General features: G+C 47.7%; 1 protein-coding gene across 7 annotated transcripts; it reads right to left on the bottom strand.

The window, feature by feature from the left end:
* Positions 1-1,871: 1,871 nt before the first annotated feature.
* CD300LB (CD300 molecule like family member b) lies at positions 1,872-12,383 on the bottom strand. Of its 7 annotated transcripts, none has more exons than XR_006512711.2 (5): positions 12,218-12,383; positions 5,884-6,213; positions 3,976-4,045; positions 3,490-3,795; positions 1,873-3,282 (listed from the first exon to the last, which is right to left on the bottom strand). XR_006512711.2 is itself a non-coding variant. In XM_044745815.2 (5 exons), exons 1-5 carry the CDS (start codon positions 12,255-12,257, stop codon positions 3,150-3,152), a joined length of 726 nt encoding a protein of 241 aa, XP_044601750.2. In that variant the 5' UTR covers positions 12,258-12,383; the 3' UTR covers positions 1,878-3,149. The 7 variants fall into 7 exon arrangements, 6 of the variants coding, with proteins under 6 accessions (XP_014695205.2, XP_014695204.2, XP_044601750.2 ...); XM_044745815.2 differs by having other exon boundaries at positions 1,878-3,282; positions 3,643-3,795; XM_044745816.2 differs by having other exon boundaries at positions 1,878-3,282; positions 3,643-3,795; positions 5,884-6,057; positions 12,218-12,368.
* Between the last annotated feature and the right edge of the window lie 6,151 nt (positions 12,384-18,534).

Below are 18,534 nucleotides of genomic sequence, written 5' to 3' on the forward strand. Positions count from 1 at the left end.
ATTGTCTTCATAGTTTTGCCTTTTCCAAAATGTCATAGAGTTGGAATCATACAGTATGTAGCCTTTTCAGGTTGGCTTCTTTAATAATATAACTTTATGGTTTTTCCATGTCTTTCTGTGGCTTGATAGCTCATTTCTTTTTAGTGCTAAATAATATTCTCTTGTCTGGCTGGGCCACAGTTTGTTGATCCTTTCACCCACTGAAAGACCCCTTGGATGCTTCTAAGTTTTGGCAATTATGAACAAAGCTGCAATAAACATTCATGTGCAGGTTTTTGTGTGGATATGAGTTTTCAGTTCATTTGGGTAAATACCAAGGATTGCAGGATTATGTGGTTAAAGTATGTTTAGTTTTATGAGAAACTTTCAAAATGTCTTAAAAGTGGCTGCACCATTTTGCATTTCCATCAGCAATGAATGAGGTTTCTTGTTGCTCTGTATCCTTGTGAGCATTTGGTGTTGTCAATATTTTCGATTTTAGCTATTCTAATAGGTGTGTAGTAGTATCTTATTTCTGTTTAGTCCCGAGCTGTGCTTTCTAAATCGTCTCCAGCGGTGGCTGTGCCTGTGATTGCCCTCCTCAGCTGCAACCTTCCTCTTCAGTGATAAAAGGAGGGCAGTGAAATGAGAACAGGCTCTTGCATTTCAAGACAAACGTATAGAAAGAGACAGCAAGGGGCTCTCCTTGTTCATGTAACAGTCCATGTGCACCAGAAATAGTGCCTGGACTTAGTAGGTACTTAAGTTACATCTGTGGAACGAGTACATGAGTGGATGAATAAGTGAGGTGACAAGGATCTGACCTGGCTCCAATCCTATGCTTTCAATGGGAATCGCAACCTTGGCCCTACCTCCCCAAAAGGTCCTCCTTGGAGCTCCCCACTGAGCAGGGATCAGTAGATACCTACTCCAATGGATTCTCCTTGGTGACGTTATGAGACTAACAGCCCAACCACAGTATCTCTAAAGAAATGGAGAGGGCGGGGGTGGGGGCAGGTATTGAATATCAATAGTAAGAATCTGTGGGAAAAGCACTGACACCAGGTCCCAACCGCCAGCGGCCCCTAGCCCCTGTGAGCCAGCAGGTGAAGCGGCTGGGCTCTGGCTTTGCCTCCCGCAGAGCTGCCATGTCCCTGAGTACGGCCGGATCTACCGGAGGTTGGATCCAGGGAAGTATTCACAGAAGGGAGGCCTCTGGAGCTGGTGGACTGTGGGCCTTGGTCCCCAACAGGGTGCCTTAAAGGGTCTTAGTCTGACTCGAACTCTACAGAATTTTCAGGCCTGTCACTGACCAGAGCCCTCAACCAAGCGAGAGAAGGTTTCTCATTGGCTGACGGGCAGAGAGAGGGGAGGTTCTAGGTACCATGCTGGGGACCGGAGAGCCCCTTCTCCTTCGTCCTCTGGTGAGGCACCTTCCTGTGGCCTCGTGAGGCTGAGAACCAGGGCCCATCTGTTGGGACAGAGGGCCCGGTAGACACATCCTCAGTGGGGTTCTAGGTGGAAACATCCCTCAGAACCAGGGAGTAGAATGGTGGGTACCAGGGGCAGGGTCTGGGGTGGGGAAGATGGGGAGAGGTTGGCCAAAGGGTATGGACTTTCCGTCATGAGATGAATAAATTCGGGGGTCTGCTGTCCAGCACGGTGACTGGAGTCAGCAATACTGTGTTGTATCCTGGAAATTTGCTGAGCATTCTCACCACACCGAAAAAAAAACACAAACAAAGGTAACTATGTGAGGTGATGGATGGATGGATGTGTTAATCTACTTGATGGTGGTACTCATTTCACAATGTATACGTTTATGTATATTTGTATATGTATATTAAATCATAACACTTTAAAGGTACACACCGTTAAAAAAATCACATTTTACATTTTACATGTACACAGTTTTTATTTGTGAAATATACTTCAATCAAACTGAGGAGGGAAACCAAAGGGAAACAGTCCAAACGCGTGTATGTGTGTGTTTGCAAGTGGGGGGCACATCTCAGATGAGACTGTTTCTCCTGAGGCGAAGCGAAGCCCCCTTCGGTGTGAGGGCCATGACTCACGTGGCCCAAAGTGACATCCAAGGACATCATCGCTGTCGGTGAGGCGCTTGAAAGAGACGACGTCATTTCCCTTAGACGTTTTTCATTATTAAGATTATTTAAACAACAGCGTTTAAGAGAGGCAACGTTATTCCCCCCAGACAGTTTTAATTAACCTTATTTGAACAACGTTATTTAAAAGAGACGACATCATTTCCTCAGACTGGCTTTGTGACCCCACCCTCCCCAATCTTGAGGTAGTTTCCAGGCCCAGCAGCCCCATGGGAGAGCTGAGCAGTGGTGCTGAGGGGACGCGCAGGCCAGACTCCCAAGTTACAGCTCCCAGGAAGCCCCAGCCCCTGGGTGGGGTGGGGCAGGGAGCTAGGGAGCCAGGATGGATGAGGAGGAGGAGGAGGAGGAGGAAGGAGGGAGGCCAGCACTGGGCCTGGGCCCAGGAAGGCTCCCGGTCGTCCCTCTGTCCATGTACTCAGAGCGGTGTCCTCCCTGGGCAGAGGGGATGTCCAAGCTCTCAGACCCCAGAACCGGGAACTCACTGCAGAATCACCCTCTGTGTGCATCAGCTGGGGTTCTCAGGGGCACAAGCCATCACAACCCAACTTGACTAGCTTAAGAAAAATCTCATACATCAGAAACTGAGACACAGAGGGGGCTGGGCTGGTCTCCGACCTGGAGCAAACCAGGCACTGGGCAGGGCTGCATCTCTCAGTCTCTCTCCCACATCCCTGCTGCTTCTTGCTGTGTCCCTGGCTCTGTGCCCGAGTTGTTCCCGCAGTGGGGACATGGCCGTCTGCCCTTGGACTCCACCCCAACAGCTCCTGACCATAAGCTCCGACCCCTGGCGGGGTGGGGTGGGGCTTTTGCTACGTGAGAAGTAGGAACAAGGTGCTGGTGCTCCAGGCGGCGATGACGCCGAGCAGTGTCCCTGAGCTGTGCAGAGCCGGGAGGGTGCTCGGCCAGCCTCCAGGGCCCCCAGCCTCAGCCCTTGCATCCTGAGGACTCAGAGGCATTTCTTCCACATCCTGTGTGTCCTCTGGAAATAGGGTCCAGGGTCGGAAGGTTCATCCCATCCCTCTGTCTAAGGGGCTGTGTCCTTGGTCAGAAGGTCAGAGGACAAGTTCGTGTAGATGGCCAGTCCCTGTTGTACTTCAGCCCCTTCAACCAGAGGACAGCACCGACCAAGATGAGCAAGACAGGCACTTTCACGAAGACCAGGAGCATGTAGCCGGTCCTGTGAGAGGAGGCAGAGTGATCAGAGCCCTGGGCCCTTCCAGGCCGGTCACGCCCTGACACTGTGGAGCCATTAGCCAGCCCAGCAAAGCCTGCTGGGCCCAGCAGCCTCACTCCGAAGACCCCTCTGGACCTTCCCAATGGCTCAACCATGAGGGCTCCTGAGAAGCAACCTCGGCTTTTGGATTTTGCTTTGCACTGGGCTCACCTTCCTTTCTCATTTCACCTTCTGGAACCCCTCTGTGCCCGAAGTGCATCTCAGCCCAGTAGAAGTGCCTGCACATCACTGGAGACAGGCTGTGATTGCCGCCTCTGGGTTCTCGCTGCTCCCGCCAATGCCAGCTCCAGGGTGCTAACTCACCCTCCTGCTCTGGGGCCCCCGATGCCTTGCATGGTGGATATTTGTGTCTTATCTCCCCTTGGCATCCATGAGGTGCTTTTTTGTTGACAACTGAATGGGTAGATGGTGCTTATAAAGAAGAGGTCTGCAGAGCGAGTAGTTTTCTGCTGAGGGCTAGAACCAGAAGATGGCGGATGACGAGTGGCACGGGCAGGAGGGAGATGGAGGGTGGGCTTTGGGCCTTGACTCTGAATATGATGGGCTCTGGCATCAGGTGACTGCACAGGGTCAGCTGCCCCATAGGAGAGGCCCCTAGGAGAGGTAGGGGCAGGAGAAAGGACTGCAGCTACTCACCGGATGTAGGAGCCAGGGGACACTCCTGTTTGGTTGCTGGCAGTTAGCAGGCTTGCTGGTGTGGTTGCCTCTAGACACAGGCAAAGCAGGCCACAGGTTATCAGCACAGCCTGGGGTTTCATGTGCAAACTCCCAACTCCACTCCCACCCGGCCAGCCCTCACCAGGAGACCCCCTTCCCCTGGAATAGGAAGCTTCGTCTCTTTGGATACAGTTGCTCGGGCTTCTCCCTTTTCTGCCGAGTCATCTGAATCACAACACACAGTCACCTTTCCATCATCTTCAGGCAAGGCAAGAAGAAGCAAAAATTAAATAGGAGTAGGCCCTGTGGTTTCTTCTGGAGAGAGACAGAAGTCTTCTCGTACTCTCTCCACTTACCCCTCTAAGTGGGACTGTCGGTTGAGGGGGAAAAAACCTCTGGTCCTTTCTGCTCAAGCAGTGCCTGAGCAGGGCTCAAGAACAGATGGTTCTGGAAATGGAGTAGCCTTGGGAAGGCTGGTGAGTCAGAGGGTGCATTCGGGTTACACGGTGCCCAGTGACTGCGAGGGACGAAACACTTGTAGGAGGAACCATGTAGACACTTTATGGAGAGCAGCGCGGTTATGGGCTCCTGGGCCCAGCGTGGCACTGGTCACGGCACAGTAGCTGTGACTGGCCTTTTATTAGAGTCCTGGGCCTGGTAAACACTTCTCTGCGAGGTCCCAGGCTTTGCTCACACTACATACCTCCTGGCAGGATGCCAGGAAATTGCAGTGATAACGGCCCCTGTGGAGGCCCCTGATTGACCTCTCTGCCGGAGCCTCCCTGAATCACGCCCCCAAGACCCCTGAATGCCTTTCTTCCTAAGGATCTCTGTGGGGCATGTTTTTAGCCTGTCTCAGTTCTTGCTCATGTGTCTTCATGAACCCCTTTTCTGTCCCCACAGATCTTGGCTTCCCCTACTGGGCAGCACTGGGAAGTTTTGCTTGTCTGGCCCTCTCTGGACTCCACTCCACCCAGTGGCAGCCCCTGTGTCCCTCTCTGGTCCCAACCCTAACAATAAACGGGCTTGTTTTAAAGTTGGTCTTGTCTGTTTCCCCATCACCATCTACCATGCCCGATGGACGCCAGGCTGAGGCATGACTGGGCACACACATGCTGGGTGGAAGTGGAGAGGGGCATTTTGTCAGGCACCAGCCACAGCAGCAGAACTGTGCTGCCAGGAAGACCTTGGAATCCCTTGATGGGGTCAAGGCTCAGGGGAAACCTCATGGCAGCCAGAGGGGCCCCCAATGTTGACTCAATGGTCAAAGCCTTCCTTTCTCCTTAAAGTGTCCACTGTTACCCGAGCTTGTCCCTGGGTCCCTCTCGCTCCTTGCTCACTCTTATCCAGTTAGACAAAGTAGAGGATGGGGTGGTGAGGGGCCCAGAGAGGAGAGGCACTCTAACTGCCCAGACCCACTCTGGGTTGGCCAAGTTCCTGGAGTTCCTCGGGGCTGCCCTGGGTGCTCCCCTCCATGTAATGACAGGTCCAGGGTGTGACTACCAGAGATTGACCACTTCCTAGAGTGTCCGAGGCCCACCCAGAGCTCCAGTGCAAGAATGTGAGGCTGTCCAGGCTGTCCAGTCCTGGGAGAGCAGGGCTGGGCCATGGGTCACTGAAACCGGCGTCCATGTCCCCACTCCCATCTCAATCCCTGCCAGCCCTTCAGAGTGTCAGCTGGATACCTCGGAGAGACCCCAGGGACTGGGATGGGGACAGGAGGGCTGGGCTGCTGGTCTTCCTTAGTTTCTCTCATTTCCATCCCATCTGTGTGTCTCAGTCATGTCTCAGTCATTCCCCTCCTGCCCTTCGGGAAGAGGGAGAAATGCCCTCACCCTTCCCGTCCTGAGCGTCAGGGCCTCACAGTGTAGATGAGAAAGTTCTTACCTGGGTCAATGGTCACATTAATTTGTGCCCCAAGGTCAGGTCCGAGTCTCTCAATCCCACACCAGTAAATGTCAGTGTCGTCTCGCCTGAGCTGCGTCATGGTCACGGTGAGAGAGTGGTTGCTCTGATTGTCCCTGATGGACATTCGGTCTGTCTTCACTTCTTGCTCTGACCCTGTGGTTTGAAGGAGGATCTTGCATGATTCCCAGCTTGCTCCTTGACACCACCACTTCGTGTAGGTCTCCCATTGTGGTTTGTAGTGACACTCCACCTTCACGGAGCCCCGCTCTGAGCCTCTCACAAACTTCGGGCCTTGGATGGAGAGATAGCCTGGAAGACAGGATCTCAAGATACAGCTCCTGTCCCCTAAACCAGGCCTGGCCAGGGAGCCCCCTAGGGTCACATGGCCCCAGACCGATGTCCAGGGACTTGACCAGGGTCCCTGGCTTTCCCAACCACCCCCTAGATGACCCCTCACGTCCACCTTCTCTGCCATCCAGCTTCTGCATCAGCTCTCTCAGTGACAGTGCCCTGGTCTTTGGTCCTCATCTCCCTAGGCCTGATCGCAGCATGTGACACTCCTGATTTCCTCACACTTTCTTTCCTCGTCCCCTCAGTGCTCTTCTCGTCTGATCTCTTCCTTCTCTGACTACTCTGTCTCTACTGATTTCACTTCTCTTCAAATCTTGGTGTAAACAGTGGTGTGTTGGTAAATAGTTAACAACCAGCCCTCTGAGGGAAAAGAAAATCTCTGGATTGTGGTATTTTCCCACTTCCGTAGTGTAAATAATCCCCCCATGGCGGGTTTCAGGCTATCAATGCGATGTCACTGATCACAGAGTTGGGAAGAGCTGTCCCAAAGCAGCTCTTCTGAGCCAGTGGGAGCCAGCTTCATGGGGCTAACCCCAGGCTCTCTCCGGCCTTCATCTTGTCTCCTTCATGCACCCCATGGAGAGGCTCCTCCATTTCCATGGTTTCAACGATCACCTAGATGCTGATGGTTCCCAAATCCGTTTTGGTGACCCAAATTCTCACCTTAGCTCCAGCCTACCCTTTGCAAATACACTCTGGCTATCTCTACCCCCAAAGAAATAGTTAACAGAACTAAATGCACCACCTCTTCCGCCTGAAGTTACCCTTCTTCAGTATTTCCTCCCGCTAGTAGAGGGGTCGAGTGGACAGACTAGCAAAGGCCCGATGGGAGTGGAACAGGTTAGAGGCGAGCATGAGTTGAATGGGTACTGCCGTCTACGGATTGACTCCACTTAAACTGATTGTGTTCAGATACTCTCTCTGTCCTTGGCGACGTCCACGTGTGCCTTGACCATAGGGAAGTGCATAATCACAGAGAAGTACAGTGGAAGCCTCTCTTGACCATTTTATGGCCTCAGAGCCTCAAGGCCAGGCCGGGGGTCTCTGTGGGGTGGAGAGAGTGGGGTCCGTTGCATCAGGCATGTGCTGCCTCCTCACGCCTCTGATCTTCTCCCTGACGCTCTTTTCGTTTACTTGAGGTTTGCATTTGTGATTGACAGAATAATGCCCCCCCCAACTCCAGAACCCAATGTCCTAACTCCAGAACCCGTAAATATGTCATTTTACATGGAAAAAGACTTTGCAGATGGGATTAAATTAAGGACCTTGAGAGGGATTATCCAGGTGGGTCCAACACCATCACCGGGGTCCTTACAAGTGAAAGAAGGTTGAAGGAGAGTTAGTGTCAGAGGCGGAGAGAGATTTGAAGATGGGGAAAGCGGTCATGAGCCAAGAAATGCGGGCGGCCTCTCAAAGCTGGAAAAGGCGAGACAACGGTTCCTCCCCCAGGCCCTCCAGCAGGAATGCGACCTTGCCTACACCTTGGTTTTGGCCAGTGAGACCATTTTGGACTTCTGACCTTCAGAACTGTAAGATAATAAATTTGTGTCATTTCAAGCCGCTGAGTTTGTGGTAATTTGTTACAGCACCTACCATGAAGTAACATAGTATTCAATCAGCAGAACTAACTTTATGTTCTTCAAATCCACAACGTCACTAGTCACTAGTGCATCTAACTAGAAAACTTAGCATCTTCATTGGTCCCGTCCCCTCCTTCTCCCTCCACAACCGATTGGTAACCAATTTGGTCAACTCTACCTCAACAATGCTTCTCAGAATGATTTTCTTCTTCCCTCTTCCGTCACAGTCCATGAGGACTTCATGCCACAGCAGAAAGAGAATGAATTTTGGACACAGAAAGACTCCTCTACCACAAACCAGTTGGGAAACCTTGGGTGAGTTACTTAACCTCGCTGGGTCTCGCTTCCTTGTTTCTAAGTTGGCTATGCTACCTCCACCATGCAGGTTGTCATAAGACTTGGATATGTGTCAAATTCCAGACATCTGGGGGGTGCCCCATCATCGATAGCCTGTCGATAGGTTGGGCCCTCATCTGGTGCCTGGATCATGGCCATAGCATCCAGGGGGGTTTCCCCAGCTCCTGCTGCACCCCTCCTCCAGTCTTCTCTGTGTGTTTCTGCTGGAGTTATGCACTGGGAGTGCCCCCACCTCATCCTCAGCTGCACTTGCGGTGAGCATTTAAAAAATCTTTCAGGATCTCTCCTGCAGCCGTGCCCCACTGCCTCAGGACGATTTAAAATGCTGTGGGTTGACATTCAAGTGTTTTTAAAATCTAGATCCAAGTTCTCTGTTCAGTGCCACTTCCTGCCCCTCCCTGCCTCCCATTCTGCCCTGTAATCGGGCCCCACTTTTCTCTTCCCCCTACTCTGATATGCCCTCCCAAGCAGCTGTGTCATTGCTCATGTCCTTCTTTCCACTTGGAAACCCCTTCTCCAGGCCCTGCCCGTCCGTTCACCCTTGACATCTCCTTCAACGTTTAGCCTTCTTTGCAAAGTCTTATTTCCCTCCCCAGCCAGACTTCCTCCCGTTGCTCCCATAACCCTTAGGCACCTGAATGCCGCACTGGTACTTTTCCATCACTGGCAGTGTCTCTCTCTCCATCTCCCTCGCTAGGATGCTCTGTCCCGAAGAGCAGAGATTTGATGTTTGTTTTTCCTCTCTCTTCCCACCCCCAGCCCCCGTGTCTTGCACAGTGTCTGATAGGTATCAATAAAGCTTATGATTGTTTTGAAAAGAAGCTGGTCATCAGGATCTTGAACTTAATCGTTTCAGTTCTAGGATTAACTGCAATTTCCACAGCAATGGGCAGTGAAGTATAAGGATGCTCATTGCAGTGCTAATGCAACAGCAAATGCTGGAAACACACTCAGATGCTGTTCATGCGCACTGGGCGAATAAATTATGGCCCATCCATAACACGGTTAAAAGAAAAAGACAAATCACAGATAACGATAGGAAAGATGCCCCAGGTGTATTATTATCAGGTTAAAAAATGCTGCCTAACAGTAAGTATGATTCCATTTCTGTGGTTTTTCTATAGTACATGCATAGGAAAAATTCTGAAAATATGTGTTCTACCTTTTAACCATGGTTAGCACTGAGACTAGGTTTTGTGGGGGGAAACTTTACTTTCTAAATCATACATTTCTATAATGTTAAAATGTTTACAATATCATTAACTGACAAAACAAAAAAAGATTTTAAAAAACAAAAAAGGAGTCAGTCAGGAAGAGGGTTGCTAAGAGACGGAAATCGATATAAATGAAAATTAAATGCAAGAGTCAACAGAGACGGTCATTTTCTTCAAGAAAAAAAATCACACAGCTATAGCAGAAAGCAGGGGTTTAGTATAGATCGTATTTGCCAGTAATCACAAACAGCAGAAAAGACATACTGCTATTTTGAAATAGAAGTCTTATCAGCGGCAGTGTTGGCAATTTAATTGCACAGTAAAGTGTTTATAATGTGATTGACTCGTTTTTAAAAAATACGTGGGAGGTTTTTATAAACACAGAGTAGGATGGATGGAACGATCAGTTAGGCCTTTGAGAACCTTCAGGAGTTGGTTTGAAGGAAGAGGCGCAAAAGCAGAGCTCGGGGAGCAGGGCTCAGAGGACAGGCTGGCGGAATTTAAAAGCATAAGGCTGTCTGAATTTCAATTTCCCCTTCCCCTTTCATGTCAGGCCTTCAGGAAAGTTTGCCACATCTGTGAAATCCTTGTGTGAATTGTCTCAAAATGGAGACGATGGTTGAGCTCCGTGTCTGGGCTGACAGCAGGTGACAAATGACACACAAAATGAGTCAAAGGCAGCCAAGGAGGGAACTCGGAGCAGAGATGCGCACGGGGTGTGGGGTGTGCCGTGAGGTTCGAGGCCATCTTACTTGCTGTCAGGGGGCGGGGAGTCTCTGTGACGGCCCCACGCCATCCTGCCGGCTCCAGGTCTGAAGAGTAATTTCTAGGGTACAAGTCTGTGCTCCTGGCCTTTCTCGTGTCACTTTCCTCAGGGGTCTGTTCTTCCACTTGCAAACACTTCCTGCACACCTGCTCTAGGCAGTGCCCCTCCCTCCTTTAGGGCTTGTAGGGGGATCACGTCACCGAGCAGACAAGAGAATGTCCTACAGAAGGGGGGTCATCCTGACTCCACCCCGTCCACTTTCTCTCCTTCATTTCAAGAAATAACCCCTGAGGGGCTAATGGCAGTCTGCTGGTGAACACCTGGCCAGGTGGCTTTTCTTTTATCCTAACTCCACTCACTTCCCACGTTACCTCAGAGTTGGAGGAGCAAGGACTCCCCGTCTGGTCTCTGCAGCACCGCCCCCTCCCCAAGCCACAGAACAGCCGCTGTGGGTCTCTGCCTTCGTCTGGGGGAGAAGAGTATGTGTGCGCGAGTGTATGTTTAACTCCGTGTGTGTGTGTGTCTGAGCGTGTTTGTGATATATATGTGTGTGTTTGTGTGTGAGTATGAGAGCAAATTTGTGTGTGAATGGGAGAGGCTGTGTCAGCGTGTGTGTGACTGGAAGGTGTGTGCAGTGTATGTGTCATTTTGTGTCCCTGTGTGTGAGTATATGTGTGTGTCTGACTGTGAGTGGGACTGCGTGTGTGTGAGTGTGAGGTTGTGACTGTGTAGGAGTGTGTGAGAATATTGACGTGTGCAGCGGTGTGACTGCATGCGGGTGTGCATTTGACTCCCTTGTGTGTGTTATGTGTGTGAGCTCAGGCCCTTCTCCTTGACCTCCAAGTGAACTAGCCGTTGGGGTTGAGGGAAGGAGCGGATGGGGTCTCTGAACTCTAGAGCAGAGCTGGAGGTGGGGGGAGAGGCAGGCGTTCTGGATTGCTGTCCTTTGGGAATTCTGGGCCATTTGGAAGCCTGCTGCAGTCACAGAGAAGCCGCTGCCCTCGCAGCCGGTCTACAGGCATCATCACGGGGTTCTTCATCATCGACACGATCGGCAGTGGCAGCGATAATTCGGGAACGCTCACAGCCCTAGTCTATTTATATCCTATCTGAATCATAGGGTCCTACAGCGTTAGAGCTGGAAAGGGCCTCAGGGACTGTCCATTCACACCGGAAATCCAGGTCTGAGAACAGCTTGCCCGCATCGTGCGCCGCGATCAGGACTGGACCTCGAGTTTCCTGACTCCCTGGCTCTGCTCCCCGCTGCAGCCCCTCTGTGAACCAGTCTGTTTGTGCCAGATGGTTAGTCCCCGGGCCCCCAGAGAGGACTGTGCAGCCCGCACATACTGCATATGTGGTGCAAGCTTCCAGACTGGCCCCTGACGGCCTCCAGGTGAGCACAGTAGTTTTCAACAGAGAAGAGAGACTCGAGCCCCTCCCCTCTTCCACCTGAGCAATTTTCTCTTCAAAAGTCGCAGTTCCTGGGCGCAGTGTCAAAGGCCCTTTGTAATCTTGCCTTTTGCGTTGTCCAACCAGTCGCCCCGCGGCGCCCTGCACACCGAGAGCTCTCTCTGCACGAACATCCTTTCTCAAGGCTCCGTCCCTTGGCTGAGCAGCCCCCCTCCCTGGAACGCTCTTCACGCTTCTCTGCTGCAAGGGCTGATCCCTTCTTCCAGGCTCATCAGATGGACAGCCTCTGTGGGGCTTTCTGCAGCTCCCCCAGTCAGACCGGCTTCGCCCTCTGAGCACACCTCCGTCCGTGCCTTCTGTGTCCTACCATCGGTGTTGTTTATCCATGTGTCTCACCCACTGAGCCGTCCGGGTCCTCTTTTTAGCGGCCAGTCCTCTCTCTCTTTTCCCTTCATGTCCTCAGGGCCTGATGCATGCTCATAAGGCAGTAGGGCCCCATGTACTTTTCTGAATGAATTAACAAAGTCCCCTCTCATTTCCCCGGATGCGACACCTGCTCTCGAACCTGGACAGCCACTCCCTGCCCCTGCCCCCCCCCCGCAGTACCAAGTTCCCGAGGCTGCAGCTGCACTCACCTGGGAGGCTGAGGAGGAGTAGAGCTGGGGGCAGCCACATGGTCCCGCCCCTCTGATCTACAACCCGAGGGTGCACCCGGACCCCAGCTGGACTCTCGAAGCTCTGCCTGAGCCCAGGCCTGCCCCTTCTGCTTGTCCAGACCGCCTTGAGTTTCTTACTCTTCACTTCCTTTTATAGAGTGAGTATTTCCTCCTTTTAATTATTCAGCAAAAGGGGTGTCATTGCTTGGCAGGGCTGGGTCACAGGGCATGACAGTCCCCACTGGGTACAAAAGAAGAAGTGAGGGAGTTGTGTAGGGTGAGGAGGAGCGGGGCAGATCTGAAGGGTCAGCGGGGGGTGGCAGCTGGCCTTATCAGGCCTTGGGTTCGAGGCGTACATTCTGGGTGTCAACTCCAGGAACGGTTCTCCACCACAACAATGAGGCCCAGCAGAAGAGACACCCCCTCCCCAGCCCCCCCGGCCCTCAGCTGTCAGGCGAGCGTGCCCGTCATACCTGGAGGGCATGTGTTCAGGTGTTATAGCCAAATGCATGAAAGTGCAGGCTGGGGATCAGACAGACCTGGGCTCTAAGCCCACAGTACCACTTACAAGCTGTGTGACTGTGGACAACCTACTTAACCTTTCTGAGCCTCACTTTTTGTCTCTGTCCTGGAAGGGGGGTAGCACTCTATGTTATTATGGTGAAACCTCAGACACTGGGTAAAGAGCCACATAAATAGAATAAAGGAGGAAGACCACAAAATCAAGAAATTAAATGCATGAAAAGCATTATGTAAAATCCATTACTTTTCATGACAAACTAGGAATAGAAGGGTATCTAGAAGCAAACATCCTTCAAATATTAAAACCAATGGCAATTCGTGAGAAGTCTTTCCCTTAAAAGCAGGAGGAGGACAAGAAGGCTCATAGTCACCACTTTGACTCAACGCTTTGGTTAGTCCACACAACACGACAAGAAAAGGAGGCAGAAGAAAGGAGAATGGGAAAGGAAGAAACACAATTCTAAATAGTTATAGATGAATTATTGTCCACATATTCAACTGGGAAGAACTAGTCAGATTTTAGTAAAGTTGCTACACATATACCAGGTCAACATAGAAATATTGCACATGCAAAGCACAGCTTCAAAATTTAATAAGAAAGATACCGCTTAAAATAATAACACTAAGATATCCAAAATTAAATTGAACAAATATGTAAACAATTCTTAGGGAGAAAATAATATGACATTATTAAAAGACATTAAAAATTTTTTTATTGTGGTGAAATACACACAACATAAAATTTACCATTTTGTGGGGCTGGCCCCGTGGCCGAGTGGTTCAGTTCGCACGCTCCGCTGCAGGCAGCCCAGTGTTTCGTTGGTTCGAATCCTGGGCACGGACATGGCACTGCTCATCAAACCACACTGAGGCAGTGTCCCACATGCCGCAACTAGAAGGACCCACAATGAAGAATATACAACTATGTACTGGGGGGCTTTGGGGAGAAAAAGGAACAAACAAATCTTAAAAAAAAAAAATTTACCGTTTTGAGTGTTCAGCTCAGTAGCGTTAAATAGATTCATAATGTTGTGCCACCGTCACTGCCACCCATCTCTCTAACTCTTTTCATCTTATAAAACTGAAACTCTGTCCCAATTAAACAATAAACCCCCATGCCCCACCCCCACCCCCGGTAACCACCATTCTGCTTTCTGTCTCTGTGAATTTGACTGCTCTAGGCAGCTCATATAAGTGGAATCATACAGTATTTGTCTTTCTGTGACTGGCTTGTTTCGCTTAGCATAACGTCCTTGAAGTTCATCTCTGTTGTAGCATGTGTCAGGATTTGCTCCTTTTTTAAGGCTGAATAATAGTCCATTCTATGTATATACCACATTTTGCTTAGCCATTCATCTGTTGATGGGCACTTGGGTTGCTTCCATATTTTAGCTATTGTGGATAATGCTGCTATGAATATGGTGTATGAATATCCCTTCGAGACCCTGCTTTCAATTTTTTGGGGTATGTACTCAGAAATGGAATTGCTAGATCATATGGTAATTCTATTTTTAATTTTTTTGAGAAACTGTCATACTGTTTTCCAAGGCAGCTGTACCATTTTACCTTCCCACCAACAGTGCATAAGCTTTCCAATTTCTCCACATCCTTGCCAATACCTGTTATTTTCTGTTTTTTTCCTTTATTTTTTGGATAGCATCCATCCTGATGAGTGTGAGGTGGTATCTCATTGTATTTTCATTCGCATTTCCCTAACGATTAGTGACGTTGAGCATCTTTTCATGTTGTTGGCCATTCGTATATCTTCTGAGGAAACGTCTATTCAAGTCCTTTGAGCATTTTTGAATTGGGTCATTTTGTTATTAAGTTTTGGGAGTTCTTTATATATTCTTGAAACTAATCCCTTATCAGACATAAGATTTGCAAATATTTTCTCCCATTCTGTGGGTTATCTTTTTACTCTGTTGATAGCATCTTTTGATGCACAAAATTTTTAAATCTTCATGCATCTAATTTGTCTATTTTTTCTTTCATTGCCTGAGCCTTTGGGGTCATATCCAAGAAGTCATCACAAAATCCAATGTTGTGAAGCTTTTGCCCTATGTTTTCTTCTAAGAGTTTTAGAGCTTTAGGTCTTACTTTGAGGTCTTTGATGTCTTTTGAGCTAGTTTTTGTATGTGCTGGTAGGTAAGAGTCCAACTTAATTGTTTTGCACGTGGATATCCAGTTTTTCCAGCACCATTTTTTGAAAGGATTGTCCTCTCCTCACTAAATGGTTTTGGCCCCCTTGTCAAAAATCATATATGCAGGGGGCTGGCCCCGTGGCTGAGTGGTTAAGTTCACACAGTCCTCTTCAGCAGCTGAGGGTTCACTGGCTTGGATCCTGGATGCAGACCTATGCACCACTCATCAAACCATGCTGTGGTGGTGTCCCACAGAGAAGAACTAGAATGACTTCCAACTAGGATACACAACTATGTGCTGGGGCTTTGGGGAGAAAAAACAAAGAAGAAGATTAGCAACAGATGTTAGCTCAGGGCCAATCTTCCTCAAGAAAAAAAAATCATATATGTGAAGATTTGTTTCTGGACTCTATTTTATTTCATCGATCTACACATCTGAATTTATGCCAACGTCACCCTCTTTTAATTACTGTAGCTTTGCAGTAAGTTTTGAAATCAGGAAAGTCTTGCAACTTTGTTCTTCTTTTTCATGATCATTTTGACTATTTGGGGTCCCTCGAGATTTCATATGAATTTTAAGATGAGTTTTTCTATTTCTGCAAAAAATGTTGTTCAGATTTTGATAGAGATTGCATTGAATCTGTAGATCACTTTGGGTGGTATTGACATCTTAACAATATTCAGCCTTCCAATCCGTGAACACGGGATGTATTTCCATTTATTTATGTCTTCTTTAATTTCTTTCAGCAATAATTCACAGTTTTCACTGTAAAAATCTTTCACCTCCTCAGTTAATTCCTAAGTATTATATTTCTTGATGCTATTGTCAATGGAATTGTTTTTTACAGTTTCCTTTTCAGATTGTTCATTGTTAGTGTATGGAAATGTAACTGATTTTTGTGTGTTAACTTTGGATCCTGCTACTTTGCTGAATTCATTTATTAGTACTAACAGATTTTTGTGAAATTTCAGGGTTTTCTCTATATAAGATAATATCATCTGCAAACAGAGATAATCTTACTGCTTCTATTCCAGTTTGGATGTGTTTTCTTTCTTTTTCTTGCCTAATTGTTCTAGGGAGGACTTCCAGGATTGTGTTGAATAGAAGTGACAAAAGTAGATATCTTACTTTTTTACTGATCTTAGAGGAAAAACTTTCCATTTCATCATTGAATATGATGTTTACCATGGATTTTTCAAATATAGCTTTTATTATTGTTGAGGTAGTCTCCTTCTATTCCTACTTTGCTCAGTGTTTTTACCACAAGAGGGTGTTGAATTTTGTCAAACGGTTTTTCTGCATCAGTTGAAATGACCATTTGAGGTTTTTTTCCTTCATTCTGTTAATGTAGTGATTGTTTTTAATGCAGTTGATCAATTTTTTGTATGTTGAGCCATCCTTGCATTCCAGGAATAAATCTCACTCGGTCGTGGGGTATACTCCTTTTAATATGCTACTGAATTTGTCAGCACCTCCTAAATAGCTAAGGTAAACACAGCCAATGGTTAGCATAGGTTAGCATAAGGGAAGCCATTTATAGAGGGGAACCATGTCAGGACTAAAAATGATACCAACTTTTCCTTGTTAGCAATGCTTTAGTTTGCACGTAGCCTGGATAAGCACACATCTGCTTGCGAGAAATATGCATGCTCTGCTATTTTCGTAGCCTTGGCTTATACCTAGACCCGCCTATTCTGATAAGACAATAAATTGTTCTTTCAGCTTTTCTAGGTATGTAACGACCTTCAGGAAAACGCCCTCTGCTGGTATCTGTCACCAGTGACAAGAGAAAGGGATGCTCTGTAGCCTCAAGGACCACAACACCAGATGGTCAACATTCCAAGACCCTCCCGCGACCCCCCTTTGGGCCCATTTACCCTCTATAATTGCTTCCAAATTTTGTGGTTTTAAGATGCTTCTTTAAAACGTTAGTCTGCCATCTTCCCCCTTGCTGGCAAGCTGTAATAAAAAGCCCCTTTCTCTCCTGCAAACTTGCCTCCTGACTGTTGGTTTGTCTTCCAGCGAGTAGAAGACCCCCTTTGGCGGTTACAAATTCAGTTTGTATTTATACATAGTACTTATATATAGTATTTATATATGGTATTTGTTGAGCATCTTTTTTGAGTATCCTTTTCTTGTAATGTCTTTGTCTGGCTTTGGTATCAGGCTAATGCAGGCCTTGTAGAATGAGTTAGGAAGTGTTCCCACCTCTTCAGTTTTTTGTAAAAGTCTGGGAAGGAATGATACTAGTTCTTTAAATGTTTGGTAGAATTCACCAGTGAAGCCATCAGGTCCAGGGCTTTTATTTGTCAGGGCATTTCTGATTACTGATTCAATCTCCCTACTGGTTATAGGTCTTAGGTGCCCTCTTCTTTGTCTGCACCTCTGTGATCAGAACATAAATCTCCACCACTTGGAGCACAAGGTCCTTTTTGCCTTCCCTGGCCCCCATGACCTGTGTGCAGGTTGCTCCAGGAACATGCGCACAGCTGCTGCCATGTGGCTGGGGGTGGGGGATGGGTATTTGCTACTGTGCTAAGAGCTGAAATTGACTGAAATTAACTGTAATTTACCTCCGAGATTTCCTCTGGAAATTGTAAGCCTTCAATAGACTCTAGAGTTCAAATAGACTCCAGAGATCCAAAATAGTTACACCAGACAGATTGTGCCGTATGATTGTTGTCTGGACGTGTACACAGATTCCTAGTGCTTCCTACTCTGACATCTCCCCAGAATCCTCTTCACTAAGAGACATTTTAAAAGCTCAAAAATAATTGGAGTTATGTACCAGGTTTACGGATAGGGAAATTACCATAAAGATGACGTTGATACAATTGGATTCAAAGTTTCAACAGAGTTTTTGTGTCTTAGAACCATGACTGATTAATTCTAAAATTTATATGGAAGAGGAAATGGCCAATGTTTGCAAAGTTTACTGATATCAAAGAACAATGTGCAGTGATGTTCTACCAAACATCAAGACTTTTAATAAAGCTGTAATAGTTAAAACAGCGCTGTATCAGTCCAGAAATAAGCACTTAGACAAATAGAATAAAGACTCCCAAAAAAGGTCCAAGCATACACAGAAATCAATATATCTTAGGAGTCACATTACAGATCCGTGGGAAAATGTGGACAATGCTTGTCCATATGGAAGATGAGACTGATTACCATCTCAGCTTAGTAACAAAAAATCAATTAAAAATGGATCCAGAACTTGCTCATCAAAGGGAAAAATTTTAGATTTTTAGATGAAATATAGAAGATTTAAAGAAATTTTGGAATTGTGAAGTAATTTCTTAAACAAGGTACAAAAGTATAAATCATGAAGCAAAAGGTTGAATAATTTGCTATCTTATAATTAAAAAGCATTTTTCAAAAGACACCATAAAGCACAAACTAGGAAAAGATATTGCAATACATGTAACTAACAAGGGACTTGTAGAGAATTTATACAAATCAATAAGAAAAACAATATGAAATAGACTAGACTCGGGGCTGGCCCGGTGGCATTGTGGTTAAGTTAGCACACTCCACTTTGGTGGCCCAGGGTTTGCAGGTTTGGATCCCGGGCACAGAGATACACACTGCTCATTAAGTCACGCAGTGAAAGCATCCCACATATAAAA

The sequence above is a fragment of the Equus asinus genome, chromosome 13, assembly GCF_041296235.1.
Source record: "Equus asinus isolate D_3611 breed Donkey chromosome 13, EquAss-T2T_v2, whole genome shotgun sequence".
NCBI classification, from domain to species: Eukaryota; Metazoa; Chordata; class Mammalia; order Perissodactyla; family Equidae; genus Equus; species Equus asinus.

What these genes read in the sequence shown, in the direction of transcription:
- CD300LB (XM_044745815.2), bottom strand. Translation starts at nt 12,257, where the DNA reads ATGTGGCTGCCCCCAGCTCTACTCCTCCTCAGCCTCCCAG. An exon ending in TAATGTGACCATTGACCCAG is followed by an intron (nt 4,046 to 5,883) that starts GTAAGAACTTTC and finishes GCCTGTGTCTAG; the next exon opens with AGGCAACCACACCAGCAAGC. An exon ending in TCCCCTGGCTCCTACATCCG is followed by an intron (nt 3,796 to 3,975) that starts GTGAGTAGCTGC and finishes TTCTGGTTCTAG; the next exon opens with CCCTCAGCAGAAAACTACTC.